The sequence below is a fragment of the Euleptes europaea genome, chromosome 15 (assembly GCF_029931775.1).
Source record: "Euleptes europaea isolate rEulEur1 chromosome 15, rEulEur1.hap1, whole genome shotgun sequence".
In the NCBI taxonomy this organism is placed as follows: domain Eukaryota; kingdom Metazoa; phylum Chordata; class Lepidosauria; order Squamata; family Sphaerodactylidae; genus Euleptes; species Euleptes europaea.
Genome location: NC_079326.1, coordinates 57,080,548 through 57,097,485, shown reverse-complemented (window position 1 = coordinate 57,097,485; position 16,938 = coordinate 57,080,548). Strand labels below are relative to the sequence as shown.

At 46.8% G+C, this 16,938-nt stretch overlaps 1 protein-coding gene across 1 annotated transcript in view; it reads left to right on the top strand.

The window, feature by feature from the left end:
- DNAH7 (dynein axonemal heavy chain 7) overlaps positions 1-16,938 on the top strand; it is a 132,973-nt gene that overhangs the window by 40,844 nt on the left and 75,191 nt on the right. The window contains exons 21-29 of the mRNA XM_056861236.1: positions 2,929-3,069; positions 4,239-4,451; positions 6,074-6,183; positions 7,526-7,694; positions 9,116-9,218; positions 9,351-9,478; positions 10,612-10,824; positions 11,996-12,094; positions 14,567-14,815. Of these exons, the coding sequence (XP_056717214.1) occupies positions 2,929-3,069; positions 4,239-4,451; positions 6,074-6,183; positions 7,526-7,694; positions 9,116-9,218; positions 9,351-9,478; positions 10,612-10,824; positions 11,996-12,094; positions 14,567-14,815 (1,425 nt within the window). The remainder of the gene's footprint in view (positions 1-2,928; positions 3,070-4,238; positions 4,452-6,073; positions 6,184-7,525; positions 7,695-9,115; positions 9,219-9,350; positions 9,479-10,611; positions 10,825-11,995; positions 12,095-14,566; positions 14,816-16,938) is intronic.

Sequence of the window (16,938 nt, the reverse complement as noted above, 5' to 3'; positions counted from 1 at the left end):
TGTGTTGCTAGAAAATGGCTGCTTTGGCAATTGGACTCTATGGCTTTGAAGTCCCTCTCCTCCCCAAACCCTGCCTTCCTCAGGCTCTGCCCCAAGAACCTCCTGCCGGTGGCGAAGAGGGACCTGGCGACCCTAATCTGGCCCCTTGAGAGCTTTTATCTGGCCTGCGAGCCAGCTGAGGCAGCCACCCCCTCCAGTCTCAATCTGGGCTGGTGAGGCATGGCCCGGCCCAACCAAGTGACATTTTTGTCATATCCGGCCCTCGAAACAATCGAGTTTGACGCCCCTATTCTATGGCATCATGCTATGGCCAACCATGCCAAGAGCCCGGAAGATTGCAACTGCCGCAGGTTGCTCTGGACAACCGCTTTCTTGCGCTGCATCACACTTTTCTTTTTGCCAGTTTTAAAAACAACTTGCAGTCTGGCTTAGCAAAGTCCAGAAGCCAGTCATGTCCATCAGTCCCTCGGCTGCTTACCCTGTTCACTCCTCGTCCACATCCTGCGCCACGTGACAGGCTGTCTTTCAGACTAGCTCGAGTCCAGAAAGCAACTGGGGGTGCAGCGCAGGAGAGCCACTGTGCAGGAGAACCTCATGACGGCCGCGATTCGGCTCGTCGTTAGGCTGTTGGGATTCTGTTGCTGGTGGCGTTCGCCTATATAAATTTCTGTTGATCATTTTCTATCCTGGGGTGAAATTGGGAGGGGTTTTGTGTGTGTGTGTATGTTTCTGGACAGCTTCAGGGTGAACCGGCGAAAAGCCAATTTCTCTTTGCCGCTGATTGTGATGATTGTCAATCATCTAGTGCTCTTGCCCTCACGAACAGGCTGCCTCAAATCTCCAGGCATTTGTGGGAGGTGAGTGTGAATATGTATCTGTGCATAAACACATCTGTGTGCCTTCACTTAATACAGGGGTGGGGAACGTTAGGCCCGGGGGCCGTTTAAGGCCTGCGAAATTATTTGGTCTGGCCCTTTGTGGGTCTGGGCAGAACTCTAGCTCAGAAGGATCTAAGACTGGTGATCCGCCCCCTCCCGCTGACAGGAACAGCCTCTATTGAAGGTGGATGTGAGTTTGTTTTGCCGAGAAAAGGAACCTTCCCCCCCTTGCAGAAGAGTCCTTAGCTTTGGAGCTGCTAGGACCTCCCAAGAAACTGTGTTAATCCTTTCCCACCCGGGCTGTAGAGAAATGTATTCCCTCTGTACTACAAGAGGGCTGGGGGCGGAAGTGGCGACAATGGAGGGGTTAAAGGGGGCAGGGCCAGAATGCGTGGGGGGTGAGTTCTTAGCCAATGTGTCCTCATTTCATCCCTGCAGACAATGCAGAGCAGGAGCAACTGTGGCGTGCGGCTGACGGCTATGCCTGGCTGGTGCAACGGACCATCCTGTGCCACCTGGTGGGCGAGTGCACCACCGATTGGATGCCTGCCTGCTTGCCCGTGCCCAGGGGGTTTCATCTGGGGCAGCTGCCTGCTTGGTGCTTGGTTGGCTAATTTTTAAGTCAATAATTTTGTATGGCCCGTGAATGATGTTATAAATATCCAAATGGCCCTTGGCAGGAAAAAGGTTCCCCACCCCTGACTTAACACGTCAACAGTTAGCTGCATCTGCTTTGCAAGGACGATACTAGGTTCTTAGTTTTAGTGAAGGGCCAATCCTTGACTTTGCCATCTCAAATATCCTCCCTGTCTTTTCAAGCAGATCAATATGAAATCTGTTATATGCATATGAGTGATATGTGATAAGTGCCGTCAAGTTGCTTCCGACTCATGGTGACCCTATGAATCAAAGTCCTCCAAAGTGCCCTATCTTTGACAGCCTTGCTCAGATCTTGCAAATTGAGGGCTGTGGCTTCCTTTATAGAGTCAATCCATCTCTTGTTGGGTCTTCCTCTTTTCCTGCTGCCCTCAACTTTTCCTACCATGACTCTTTTCCAGTGACTCTTTTGGCAGTCCAGGGTATCCGTAACACTCTCCTCCAACACCACATTTCAAAGGAATCTACTTTCTTCCTATCAGCTTTCTTCAACGTCCAGCTTTCACATCCATGCATAGTAATAGGGATATGGGTACAGATACACGATTCTGGATCTATTGCTTGAGCAGCATGGTGAAGAGTTCCTTTCATTTTGGAATGTGCGAGAAATTTCTATGCTGATCAGCAGCTTTCCTTGTTGGATAGTCATCTGAAGCATAATTTGGCATTTTTGTAATTATTTAAACTTACTTTTTAATTATATTGTATTGTATTATATATACCAGGGCTTCTTAAACTTTTTCCACTCGCGACCCCTTTTCGCCCGAGAAATTTTTACGCGACCCCGGGTATATAGGCATATAAAATAGGTATACAAATAAAACATTTACTGATAATAAATCATAAAAAAATATTTTAAAACAATTCTTTGGTATACATATAATTTTACCATTTACTATTATCAAATTTTTCATGACCCCCCCACATTCAGTTATGCGACCCCATATGGGGTCGCGACCCACAGTTTAAGAAGCTTTGATATATACTAACTGTTGGAAGCTAACCTAACCCTAACTCTGAGCCCGACTTGGTTGGGAAAGGGTGGGGTATAAATTGAATAAAATAAATAAATTAATTAATTAGCCTGTCCAACGCATGTGGGAAAGGGTCACTGCTGAAGCTTGCCTAGTTCACCAGTCCAGTGTTGGATTTACAAGGCTTACCTGTCTGTTTTTACACAAGAAATATTTTTTGTCTTTTCTCTTTACTCACAGCATGCCTTTATTCGGTGGTCTCTTGAGACTGTGCTCTGAAATTATGGAAATTGCTGGAAAATTAAGTTTTAAAAAATAGCTTTAAGCATGAATGTCAGTTGAATAACCACCGCTATGACTACGAATCTGGGCCTCGCTTATTTGTCCCATTGGTGTATCTCTCATTGGCTCCTCTCCAGGTGATTGGTCAAGCGATAGATGCCTATCCGAAAACCGAACGTATCAACTGGGTTAGGGAATGGCCTGGCCAAACGGTTCTTTGTGTCTCTCAGGCTTTCTGGACTTCGGAAGTGCAAGTGGCTATTAGAAATGGCCAGCAGGTAGGTATCCTTCAACCATATGCGGACCCTCTGGCTCTACCAATGATTACAGTTTCCTCCAAAACACAGGGTTGTGCCATTGGATAAACCATAACATGATGGTGTCTGAATCGTTTTGAGCACATTCCTGAGGGGAGGGCGAAAGTTGTTTGGAGGTGGTGTGACCCTGCACCAGTGTGCCTACTTATCACAGTATAAGGGGCACTTACGCTGACATGGGGCATTCCCGTCAGTACCTGGGTTCTGTGGAGCTGCACGGGGCTCCCTCACTGGCACAATCTCCAGGAACTAAATCCTGGAAGAGAATGGCGGCGCTGGTGTGTGTGGAAGGGCATTCACAGGGGTGGAGCTGACCTTAGTCAGCGTCCTAACCCCTTCCAACCCTGGAACGCCCCTCAGTGCTGCTGCGGGGCTACGACACTGTTTTTGGTGTCACTGCCCCACTGTTTTCAATGGGGGCATTTCCCCCCTTTTGCCTTTTTTATTTTTAAAAAGGCTGTTTTGATTCCCTGTGGCGGCCAGGAAAACTCTGAGGAGGCGGCTTGGTTGCGCAGCTCCCTGCTACCGTGGATCCACCCCCTCCCCCTCAGGAACAGGCTGTTTGGGAAGCAATGGATTAGATGAGTGGCTGACTTCCCTCCAATGTTGCATGTTCATATGTTGATATATCTATAAGTACCCTGAGACAAGGGTGTTTATATATTCTAGCCTTTAGCGATCAAGCCACATGGCTGCCAAGCTGGCAGTAGATGCATTTTTCTTTCGTTTATGCTAACCCTTTCGGATTGGCATGCCGCTGCACCTCAACACCGATTAAACAGCAAGTTTGCAAACTTTGCAGTTTATGCTAGAGGAGTCTTAAAAGCTTCTGATTGATTTCTGCATAACCAGTTTCTACAGGGAATCAGAAGCAGTGGTGGAAACTTGGTGATTTGGGCACAGGCAGCGCATATACATATAAGGAAGTAGTTTAAGCAACAAACTGTGATTGCTGAAACGGAGAACCCACACTGCCATGTCATCCTATGTCATCTCAGGTGGTTTTCTGTACTATCCTCAGGGTTGCCAGTTCTCCCCCTGTTTATGTATTAATAAATTTATTTAAACATTTATACCCTGCCTTTCCTTGTGGTTCAAGGAAGCTATAGCCTGTTTTCGTCCTCTCCCAGGCGCTGGAGAATTACTTGGACCAGTGCAATGACCAGATCGATGGAATCGTCACTTTAGTGCGGGGAAAGTTGTCCAAGCAGAACCGAACGACTCTCGGTGCCCTCGTCGTCCTGGATGTTCACGCGAGGGACGTTCTTGCGTCCCTCGTGGCCAAGTGTGTCAACGACGAAAATGACTTTGAATGGTTAAGCCAGCTTAGATACTACTGGGAGGTAAGCGATGCCCTCGAATCCTATTAGGAGGTAATTTCCGTTTGCTGCTTTTCAATTTGAGGTCGCTTGCTGACACGGGGAAAGATATGCTAACGTGATCTTTTTTTTTTTTTTTTGCTGATGACCAAAGGTATCTTGCCAATCATTCTGTGGACTGTGAAGTAAGTCCTCAACAGCCATACATAATACTTTTCGTAATTAGAAGGAGTTTTACTTCCCCAACTATTCCCTGCACAGTTGCTGAGATGGCAAGAGGCTCGCAGATAAAACTTGTCCTGTCAGAGGCCTTAGCTGAGTCTCCCCCGTGCTGCTGGAGAAGTCCTGATTTCTTTTTCTTAAAAGCAATCGTACATTTTTCAGCTGAGTTGCCTTTAGCTGACATTTGTCAGCATCCACAGTATGAGCTGGGTGAAGCTAGGCCGGATGTGTATTGAAAACACCTCTTTGATCTGCACCGTATGTTCTGTCATTAAGACTGTATTATGGTGGCAATTAGGCAGATTGCTCTGAATGTCTACCTGTTTGCAGACTATAGAAACCGTTGTATTCTTCTTCACAAGAGATGTCAAAATATTTTCTAAATCGCTGGTTGATCTGCTTATTATTTGTTGATGATTTGGTTTAGCGTGCGATGAAGTCACGACGGTACGCTGACTGCTGGAGGGAAAAAAATGTGCCGATACAAGTCTTTGAGATTGTTTGATGTTAAAGGGTAGTTTTAGGTGCTTTTTAAAAATGGGGATGGTAGTGTTAGTTTGTTGGTTTAGATGCGTAGCAGATTCCATAGTTGTGGGAAGAGGAAGGGAAGGTGATTGTAAGCCCCTTTGAGACTCCTTTCAATAGAGAAAAATGGTATAAAAACCAACCCTTCTTCTTCTGGAAACCAGAAGTAAAGCATCACTGGCAGGTGCAAGTAGATGCAGGAGAATGTGGATCAGGAAACTCCCTTATTACCTTCCTCTGCAATTTCAGAGTGGGAGTTAGGGTTTAAATTAGGAAAATGGTGCCGACAGAAAGGGCTAACATCCCCCCGCACTATGATCCTCTTCCTACAGATGCTTTTGCTTTAGGAACATCCTGATCTCAGGTCTTGAATGGTCCAGTTACATATGCACGGGCATTCACACACACACATAATACAAAGGTCTGTTTTGATTCATAATCTGATTTACTTCTTTGAACATTCCTGTTCCACCTTATCCCCTTCGGGTCAAGGTGGCGAAGAATGCAGCAACCAAATTGCAAGGACATAAGTTACAATGGAAGAAGAAGAGTTGGTTTTTATGTGCTGACTTTCTCTACCACTTAAGGAAGGATCAAACCTGCTTACAATCACCTTCCCTTCTCCTCCCCACAACAAACTCCCTGTGAGGTAGGTGGGGCTGAAAGAGCTCTACCCTTGAGCCAAGGCCCCTCCCCATCATGGAAAAGTCCCATAATCTTGCTGTAGACTCATAAGGGAAGGTACTTTAAGAAGGAGGCGGCTTGAAGAATGTAACTGGTGCCAGGGGAGCATAATCACGAACTCTGCTGAAACCTTTGGTTCTAGGGCTTAAATGGCTAACTGTAAGACTGCTTATTTCTTCTGTTTTCTGTACAGTACATTTTGTATTTTTGCATAGGAACAACATCTCCAGACAAAGATGATCAATGCTGGTTTAAGATACGGATATGAATATCTTGGCAATACCCCTAGGCTAGTTATTACTCCACTCACTGACAGATGCTACAGGTAAATCTGAGAGTGTTACAAAAAATGTTTCTCTAGTAGGGATAATGCAATTACATCATCAGGCTGAGGGCTGCCATAATAGAAAAAAAAAACAGTTCAACTTCCTTATTGTTTTCTCTTATTACGATATTTGCATGTCCTCCTTAGAACATGCAGCATTGTGTAGTGGTTAGGAATGGCGGACTCTAATCTGGAGAACCGGGTTTGATTCCCCACTCCTCCCATGAGTGGTGGATTCTAATCTGTTGAACTGGGTTGGTTTCCCCACTCTTCCATGTGACTGGCAGACTCTAATCTGGAGAACCAGGTTTGATTTCCCTCTCCTCTACATGATGCCTGCTGGGTGACCGTGGGCCAGTCACAGTTCTCTCCGAACTCTCTCAGCCCCACCTACCTCACAAGGTGTCTGTTGTGTGTGTGTGGGGGGGGGGGAAGAAAGGCAATTGTAAGCCAGTTTGAGACTTCTTAAAGCTAGAGAAAGGCGGGGCATAAAAACCAACTCTTCTTTTTCTTCTAGAATAGATATATTAAAATTTAAATTGACATGGACAGATATATGTTTATTTTCGCTGAAAAATTAGTGACTTAATTTGTCATTCCAGAGTTCTCAGAATCCCAATATATTTTGGGAAACACTTGTTTGTGGTGTGGTGTAGTAGACAAAGGGGAGGACTGGGACCTTCTGCATGCCAAGCAGATGCTCTACCAATGAGCCACAGCCTCTCTCCTCTAAAAGAAAACATGAGTGCTGGGCTGTGGGTTTGCATATTCCTGAGGGAAGCCCCAGTTGGTTATTTGTGCTTTGTGCGGCGCCAGTGTTACCTCAGCGCTGTCATTCTGGACTTGCAGGCTGAGGTGCCAGCACAATATATAGGACCAGGTCAGACAAAAACAGAACCATGAAGAAGAAGAACCACGAAGAAGAAGAAGAACCATGAAGTAGAAGAAGAACCACGAAGTAGAAGAAGAACCACGAAGAAGAAGAAGGAAGAAGAAGAAGGAAGAAAAAGGAAGAAGGAAGAAGAAGAAGAGTTGGCTTTTATATGCCAACTTTCTCTACCACTTAAGGCAGAATCAAACCGGCTTCCAATCACCTTCCCTTCCCCTCCCCACAACAGACACCCTGTGAGGTAGGTGGGGCTGAGAGAGCTCTAACAGAACTGTGACTAGCCCAAGGTCACCCAGCTGGCTTCGTGTGTAGGAGTGGGGAAACAAATCTAGTTCACCAGATTAACCTCAGCCCCTCATGTGGAGGAGTGGGGAATCACTTAGCTAGATGATCCTTTATTTTCAAGAAGCCATGGTGGGTTTTCCCCCCAACTTTTCCCCCCTTTCCTTTCAGAACTCTGTTCGGTGCTCTCCACTTGCATCTTGGGGGCGCCCCAGAAGGCCCTGCTGGAACTGGGAAAACTGAAACGACAAAGGACTTGGCGAAAGCGGTCGCCAAGCAGTGTGTGGTTTTCAACTGTTCAGATGGTCTGGATTATCTGGCTCTAGGGAAATTCTTTAAGGTATGCATGACTGTCACTGGAACACATCTTGCCATCTAAATGTGCTCTAAGAAGAAGTGAAGTCTACGTGAGTTTTTTTCTGAATTAGTTCTAACTATTACCGTAGTTGCCCTGATCTGGATGGCCCAGGCTAGCCTGATCTCATCAGATCTCAGAAGCTAAGCAGGGTTGGCCCTGGTTCGTACTTGGATGGGAGACCACCAAGAAATTCCAGGGTTGTTATGCAGAGAAAGGCCATGGCAAACCACCTCTGTTAGTCTCTTGCCTTGAAAACCCTACTGGGGTTACCATAGGTCAGCTGCAATTTAACAGCACTTTACACATGTACACACACACACACACACACACACACGCACACACACACATTACTGTAAATGAAATCATCCCAGGTTTGACAAGAGAAAGGAGGTTTGTGGAACTCGCTTTCAGGAGATAATTTCAGAGGGTAGCCATGTTGCTCATAAGAACATAAGAAAGGCCATGCTGGATCAGACCAAGGCCCATCAAGTCCAGCAGTCTGTTCACACAGTGGCTAAACAGGGGCCTGTAGGAAGCACACAAACAAGACGACTGCAGCAGCATTGTCCTGGCTGTCTTCCACAGCACCTCATATAATAGACATGCTCCTCTGATCCTGGAGAGAATAGGTGTGCATCGTGACTAGTATCCATTTTAACTAGTAGCCATGATTACCCGTCTCCTCCCCTCTTAAAGGTTTCCAAGGCAGCCATCACCACATCCTGAGGCAGGGAGTTCCACAATTGAACTATGCGTTGTGTGAAGAAATAGTCAAAAAGCTAGATTCGAGTCTAGACCTCCAGTGTAGAAGCGTTTGAGAGTCAGAGCTAGATTTGAGTCCAGGAGCATTTTGCCTCTTCTACCCCAAAAAGTCGTGTTGGTCTCTGAAGTACTCCTGGACTCAAATCTAGCTCTTTCAGGAAGTGTGTTATGCCCTGGTATTTTTTGAAAATTCATTCTTTCTGGAAGGCTTTTAAGAAGATTTGATTGTTTCACCAGGGTCCTAATTTTGTTACTATATACTGTCTTATTGATTACAAATATGTTCCGTGTTTTGCCTGGTTAGTTGTAAGCCGCCAAGCATTTTCGAATGGAAAAGGTGGGCAAACTACTGAATAACATAAATAATGGGTAGAGTTTAAGTAAACTGATGAATATTATATTATCCTTCAAACCTGCTGCTCTTTTTTTTTTTTTTAAATTGACAATAACGATTAGTGGTTTTAATTAGGACTGGACTTTCCTTGTATATTTTTATTGTTATGTATACTGTTTTTACCTGGTGTTAGCCGCTCTGAGCCTGACATCGGCCAGGATAGAGGACAGGTTACAAATCTAAAGATTTTAAAATACTGTACTGATATTTGCAGGGGTTTTTTGTATGTGTGTGTGTGTCTTTCTAGGGCCTGCTTTCCTGTGGAGCCTGGGCCTGCTTTGATGAATTTAACAGAATTGACTTAGAGGTCCTTTCCGTTGTAGCACAGCAAATTCTGACCATCCAGAGAGGTAATACCTGTGTGTGTGTGTGTGTGTGTGTGTAAATATATATATATATGTATATTCATCTAAACTAGGTTAAAATAAAACAACAATATTTCAATCATCAGAAAAATGAAACCAATTCCCCTTGGTCCGTAGGTATCAATTCCGGGTCTGACGTCCTGGTATTTGAAGGGACTGAGCTGAAACTTAACCCGACATGTGCTGTCTTTATAACCATGAACCCTGGCTATGCCGGGCGCTCAGAACTTCCAGACAATCTGAAGGTACTGTGACTAGTAACTCAGTATACTTTTTTGTAGTCTTAGGTCTTTTATGCATGGCTGTTTCCCTTGCTGTCACTCCTCCGACAACGTCGGGTCTTTGTGCTGATCATGCATGCCATTTCCATCCGTCAGAGGTCGCCTCGCTCTCCCCCTGCGTTTCCCCGCATTTTGCCTGCCTTTTATCTGTTTTATATCAAATTTGAAAACGAGGTGCTTTGCCCTTGGTTTTCTCTGCAGAGCCTTCCTTGGTGGTCTCCCAGTCCAAGTACTGACCCTGCTTAGCTTCTGAGATCTAATGAGATCGAGCCATGCCATGCCGTCTTCCGTCCTAGCCAGCGTGGTTAAGAGCGGTGGACTCTAATCTGGAGAACCGGGTTCGATTCCCCACTCCTCCACATGAGTGGTGGACTCTAATCTGGAGAACCGGGTTTGATTCCCCACTCCTCCACATGAGTGGTGGACTCTAATCTGGAGAACCGGGTTTGATTCCCCCTCCTCCACATGAGTGGTGGACTCTAATCTGGAGAACCAGGTTTGATTCCTCACTCCTCCACATGAGCTGCAGACTCTAATCTGGAGAACCTGGTTCGATTGCCCACTCCTCCATATGAGTTGCGGGCTCTAATCTGGTGAACCAGGTTGGTTTCCCCACTCCTCCACACGAAGCCTGCTGGGTGATCTTTGGCCAGTCACAGTTCTCTCTGAACTCTCTCAGCCCCACCTACCTCACAAGATACCTGTTGTGGAGAGGGGAAGGGAAGGTGATTGTAAACCGGTTGGAGGCTCCTTAAAGACAGAGAAAATCGGAGTATAAAAACCAACTCTTCTTCTTCCTCCTCCTCCTCCTCCTCCTCCTCTTCCTCTTCTAAAATACTATGACCTTAGGCAGATCATGAGAGGGAGGGCACCTTGGCCATCTTCTGGGCATGGAGTAGGGGTCACTGTGTGTGTGTGTGTGTGTGTGTGTGTGTGTGTGTGTGTGTGTGTGTGTGTGTGGAGGTAGTAGTGAATTTCCTGCATTGTGCAGGGGGTTGGACTAGATGACCCTGGTGGTCCCTTCCAACTCTATGATTCTATGGTTCTATGCTGAAGCTATGGAGAAGCTACGGCGTCTCCCAATGCTTGCTTCACAGGCCCTGTTTCGGACAGTGGCGATGATGGTCCCTGATTACGCCATGATCGCAGAGATCGTCCTGTACTCCTGCGGGTTCGTTACCGCCCGGCCCCTGTCGGTGAAGATCGTGGCTACCTACCGCCTGTGCTCAGAGCAGCTGTCTTCCCAGCACCACTACGATTACGGGATGAGGGCGGTGAAGTCGGTGCTGACTGCTGCGGGTAACCTAAAGGTAGAAAGCGATTCCTACTGGTCTGATTATCATCTGATTAGCCTCCTGTTGTTGGACCTCCATGGTAGCGGGCTGGCCACTGAGTGAGACAGGATGCTGAACTGGGTGGACCACTGGTCTGATCCAGCAGGGCTCTTCTGTTGTTCATATGACAGTAGGATTGCCAGGTTCATCCTGGCAACCAGCGGGAGATGCTGGGAGGTGGGTACAGAGGGCTGCAACCACTGCCCGTGCGTGATGATGTCATTTCCTGTGTGATGCCAAAGCGGCAGCTTTGCATCGGGGGGATGCTCTAGCACTCCCCCCCCAAATCTATGGTTTCCACAGAGTTTTGGGGAGATTGATAGAGCAATTGCCCCCCGCGCCTTCCGTCACTGCGTCTCACACGACTCGGCCTCCCCTCCGTGGCCAATCGCCACCCGCCTTGCTCAGAGGACCAGGCCGAGCAGGCGCCATGCATGCGCCGGCTCTGGCGTGGTGGGAGGGCGCATGCGCGGGGGAGGCTGCTAGCTAGGATTTGTAGTTGGCTTAAGCCCTTTGGGGAGCCCCTTTCGGAGCCTCTGGAGGGTTGGGGTTGCACCGCGCTGACTCAGCACGCCGGCGGTTTTCTTGATTGCAACCTCGGGAGCCGCACTCAAGGGCCCAAAGAGCCACATGCGGCTTTCGAGCCGCAGTTTGCCGACCACTGTCCTGAGGCATAAACCTTCAGAAAGAACAAAGATGGGAAGGAAGAACTGCCGGAGGGGAAAAAAAGGAAGCTGATCAGGATACTTTTAGACAAGGAGAGGCATTACTCTTCCAGCACAACAGCTGACATAGATCACTTTACCCTGCTTCTCCTACCCAGATAAACATATCACCCCAGAGTCCGAAAAAGCATGCAGAGTTCCCCTTTTTCCCGGCAATAAAGGGGTTAAAGCCAGATGATAACACTTCCCTTTGCTTTTAAAATATGTGCCTTGACTGGCCCTGTCATAACATCAGAGTTTATGTTATGGAGACTTCCTGAACATTTATAACAACCTTCATCTGGAACACTCACCATTAACCCGAAGGCACAGTGCAGAAACATACAAAGGAAGCAGTGGGAGTATGGAAAATATTAGCAGTTTATTTTACGATCTGAAACACATTCATAAACCTAAAACCCATTCCATCTTTTTTTTTGCAGCTGAAATATCCCTCAGAAAACGAAGAAATTTTACTGCTTAGGTCCATTATAGATGTAAATTTGCCTAAATTCTTATCCCACGATCTACCACTTTTTGAGGTAAGGAACATCAGTATAACGGGGCTCTTAGAGATAAGGGATTAATAGAGTTAATCTGCATACTAACAAGGCTCTGAAGGTTCCTGAGAAGGTGCCCTGTTACGGGACTTTCTAGTATCACAGATGCAGATTCCGGTGGAGTCGCTATGCTGATTTCAATGCAGCGAAACCCAAAAAAGTCCAACCGTGCCTTGAAAAAACATCCGCTTTTGTAGACATGAGACTACATGGAGGACAGGGCTATCCATGGCTGCTTGTCAAAATGGATACTAGTCATGATGCATACCTCTTCTCTCCAAGATCAGAGGAGCATGCCTATCATATGAGGTGCTGTGGAACACAAGCAGGATGGTGCTGCTACAGTCGTCTTGTTTGTGGGCTTCCTAGAGACACTTGGTTAGCCACTGTGTGAACAGATTGCTAGACTTGATGGGCCTTGGTCTGATCCAGCAGGGCTTTTCTGATGGTCTTATGACTTCATGCATCTGATGAAGTGGGCTCTATGCACAGTAAATCTGTTCACCTTTGAGATGTTGCAGAACTCTATGTTTTTGTGGTTGTAGATGATCTATGAACACTGGAGACTCAGGGCCCAAATGTACGTTATGTGTGACGTGAGTCATGCCATGGGTGCCAAGTCACAGGTGTCACGGGTCACCAATTGGATACCTGGGATTGAACCTGGGACCTTCTGCATGCCAAGCAGATGCTCTACCACTAAGCCATAACCCCTTCCACTGCAGCCTTTGCTCACCTAGTCGGGCTGCCAGCCTCCAGGTGGGGCTGGGGATCCCCTGGAATTACAACTCATATCCAGACTACAAAGATCAGTTCCCCTGGAGAAAATGGATGCTTTGGAGGGGGGACTCTGTGGCGTTGTACCTCACTGAGGTCCCTGTCCTCCCCAGGATCCACACCCAAATCTCCAGCGATTTCCCAGCCTAGAGCTGACAACTCTATGCCTCCCACCCCCCACTGGTGGCCAGGGGGGACCTGGCAACCCTACCCAGAATTACAGCTCATTTCCAGACGACCAAGGTCAGCACCTCTGGAGAAAATGGATGCTTTGGAGGGTGGACTCTGAGGCGTTGTCCCCCACTGAGGTCTCTGTCCTCTCTAGGCTCTATCCTCAAATCTCCAGGAGTTTCCCAATTTGTATCTGGCAATCATAAGAACATAAGAAAAGCCCTCTGGATCAGACCAAGGCCCATCAAGTCCAGCAGTCTGTTCACACAGTGGCCAACCAGGTGCCTCTAGGAAGCTCCCACACAAGACAACTGCAGCAACATTTATCCTGCCAGAGCACCTAATATAACAGGCCTGCTCCTCTGATCCTGGAGAGAACAGGTGTGCATCATGACTAGTATCCATTTTAACTAGTAGCCATGAATACCCCTCTCCTCCATGAATATGTCCACTCCCCTCTTAAAGCCTTCCAAGCTGGTAGCCATCACTACATCCTGGGGCAGGGAGTTCCACTCCATCCTACCCTCCATCCCCCGCTAGTGTCCTGGGAGAACCTGGCAACCACCAAGGCACGCACACACCTGCATGAAATTCATTTCTCATCTGTAGGGCCAGATCTGCATGTCAGTGCAGGTGAACAGGCATTGATAGCAGAGCTGTTATGTTTCAGCTGCTGTCTTAAGGGTAGACTGCGCCTGCCAACCCAACATTGAAAACGACGTGCATGAACTTCATCTTTAAGACGATGGTTTGGCAGACGGCGTGTGCTAAATGATGAGCATGTTGATATCCTTCCAGCCCATTCCTGAAGGGAGGCGGCAGGCAGCGGCCAGGAGTGGAGCAGCTGCGACGCCTCCACAGAGGCTTCCCGGCTGGAAAAAATAAAAATAAACACACGTAAAATTAAAAAGCCCCCACAAAAAAGTGCTGTATAGATTTTAACGAGTCTACTCCAGCTGTTTTGCCGGCGTAGCCCCACTGCAGCGTGGAGTGGCTGCAGCATGGAGTGGCGTTTCCGGGGCAAAAGAGATTAGGAAGTTGCCTAAAGGCAGCTCCGCACCCGGGAACGCCTCCAAGGACCGTGGGGAGATACACCAGGGGAATGCCGGAGGGAGGCCACTCTGGCCTCCAAGAGCTGTGTTGCCGCCGCAATCTAGGGGCAGGGGCATAAGTCACCCTGCACCAGCGTCCGTGCCAGTTTGCACGCTGCAAGTGGCATAGACACTGGCGTAGAAGTCACACCAGCTCCTATGGCCGTTTGGCTCCCCCCTTCAGGTCTGCACGGTTCGTGCATATTTTGGTTCAGCGTCTTACAATCGCGTGTTCAGGCCAATTGCTGCTTCTTTTTAAAATTAATTTTCCTGTCTGAAAATGATGCTTTTGACTGCCATATGATTATCCTGCTGGACGAGGAACACTGTTTATTTTTTCATATCTACAGAGTGGGATGCAGGCATACCCCCTTTCAAGTTATCGTAAAATATCTTGTAATTTCTTCTTTGGCAGGGCATTACTTCCGATTTGTTTCCTGGCGTGAAGCTGCCGAAACCAGATTACAATGACATTCTGGCATCTATCAAGATATACTGCAAGTCTATGAATTTGCAAATGACTGATTTCTTTGCTGAGAAAATCCTGCAGATATTTGAGATGATGATTGTGCGGCACGGCTTTATGATCGTGGGAGAGCCCTTTGGTGGAAAAACATCTGCATATCGAGTTTTGGCATCTGCCTTGGGTGACTTGTGCGAAAAGGTAAGTCGTATACCAAACAAACAAACAAATCACCATAGGGCTGAAAAGCAAGCATACTACAAAAAAATCTAAGCCAGCGTGGTGCAGTGGTTGGAGCGGTGGACTCTGATCTGGAGAACCGGGTTTGATTCCCCACTCCTCCACATGAGCAGCGGAGGCTAATCTGGTGAACTGGATTTATTTCCCCACTCCTGCACATGAAGACAGCTGGGTGACCTTGGGCTAGTCACATTCTCTCAGCCCCACCTACCTCACAGGGTGTCTGTTGTGGGGAGGGGAAGGTGATTGTAAGCCGCTTTGATTCCTCCTTTAGAGAAAGTCAGCATATAAAAACCAACTTCTTCTTCTTCATATATACTTTGAAATAAACCTTAGTGACTTTTGTGCTGTATTCCACAGAATGTTTCGGCATGCAGCCTTAGGTAATATTGAATTTTAAAAACACACACATAGTTACTGAATTATTAAATGTAGATCGATGTAGCTACCACTGAATGAGTGGAAACCGACAGCCCAAGATTTAAATGATTGATTCCAATAATTTGTTTTATGTTTATTAAAGATGCCGCTCTTTCCAAGGCAGAGCTATTCCTGCCAACTGAGCTTGGTTCCTCCTGTTGTTAGGCTCTGTCTCAAGTTTTTCTCCCCATCCAATCTGATTTTTTTTTTGGTGGCTTCCATCAGATAACCGGCCTTGTTTGTCAATATTCTATCATTGACATGGTTCACCCAAGCAGCTTGTATCATGACCCTAGTAGAGAAGCACTCCCTAGGAAATAGTTTTCTATATAGGTAGTATTGCCAAAACACAGATGTTATGTATGGCAGCTGATTTAAGAAGAAGAAAAAGAGTTGGTTTTTATACCCCGCTTTTTTCTTTAAGTAGTATTAAAGCGGCCAGTGTGGTGTAGTGGTTAAGAGCGGTGGCTTGGAGTGGTGTACTCTAATCTGGAGAGCTGGGTTTGATTCCCCACTCCTCCACATGAGCGGAGGAGGCTAATCTGGTGAACTGGATTTGTTCCCCCACTCCTACACATGAAGCCACCTGGGTGACCTTGAGCTGCTCACACTCTGTCAGCCCCACCTACCTTACAGGGTGTCTGTTGTGGGGAGGAGAAGGGAAGGTGATTGTAAGCCGGTTTGATTCTTCCTTAAGTGGTAGAGAAAGTCAGCATATAAAAACCAACTCTTCTTCTTCTGCTTCTTCTTACAATCGCCTTTCCTTCCTCTCCCCACAACAGACACCTTGTGAGGTAAGTGGGGTTGAGAGAGAACCGTGACTAGCCCAAGGTCATTCAGAAGGCTTCATGTGAAGGAGTGGGGAAACCAACCTGGTTCTCCAGATTAGAGTCCGCTGCTCATAACCACTACACCATGCTGCCTCTACCATCTTCTCCCTTTTCATGAGAATTTTGAGATGATTAAAAAAAGAGAGAGAGAGACTGGGAGTCAAAATGAGAATTTTGTTTTATTTTTATCCTACCAGGAGCATATTCTATCTCCCCCCCCCCCACGATTTTATCCTCACAACAACCTTTTGAGATAGTTGTGAGAGAATAACTGGCCCAAGATCACTCGTTGAGCTTCATGGCGGAGTGGAGATCTGAATACAGATCTCTGTGGCTCACTCTAACCAGTACCCCTCACTGTTACAAACGTCCTCCACCATTTAGAGAAACAGTACAGAAACGGTTCATGGTTTTGCAGCGAGACGGCAGTTGAAGACTGATCTTATTATGTTGCATTGTGTTGTCTCCAATAAGCACAGAAGACATTTGTCTCTCAGCGATTTAAAAATTCACAAACGCTGTTCTCACACCAACATAAAATAGAAGTCTCTTGACAAACTGAAAACGGGGAGAGTCTTCAAAGTGGAGGCCTTGCTTTGATAGCCGCAAAGCAATAACAAAAATGTTTTGATCTTCATGGAGTGTACTGTCATTTGGATGCTTGCTGCGTATTTTGCTTGAATTATGAGTGAATTACTGCCGTACCGTCAGTCCTTTTAGGCGGTTTGTTGAGTATTTGTTCCCCAGATCGTTTGGCCTCATCTGTCTTTCAGCTGTTCTTCTGGTCTGTTGTTCTTGCATAACGGCTGGCATTATGAATAATTCTTGATAAAT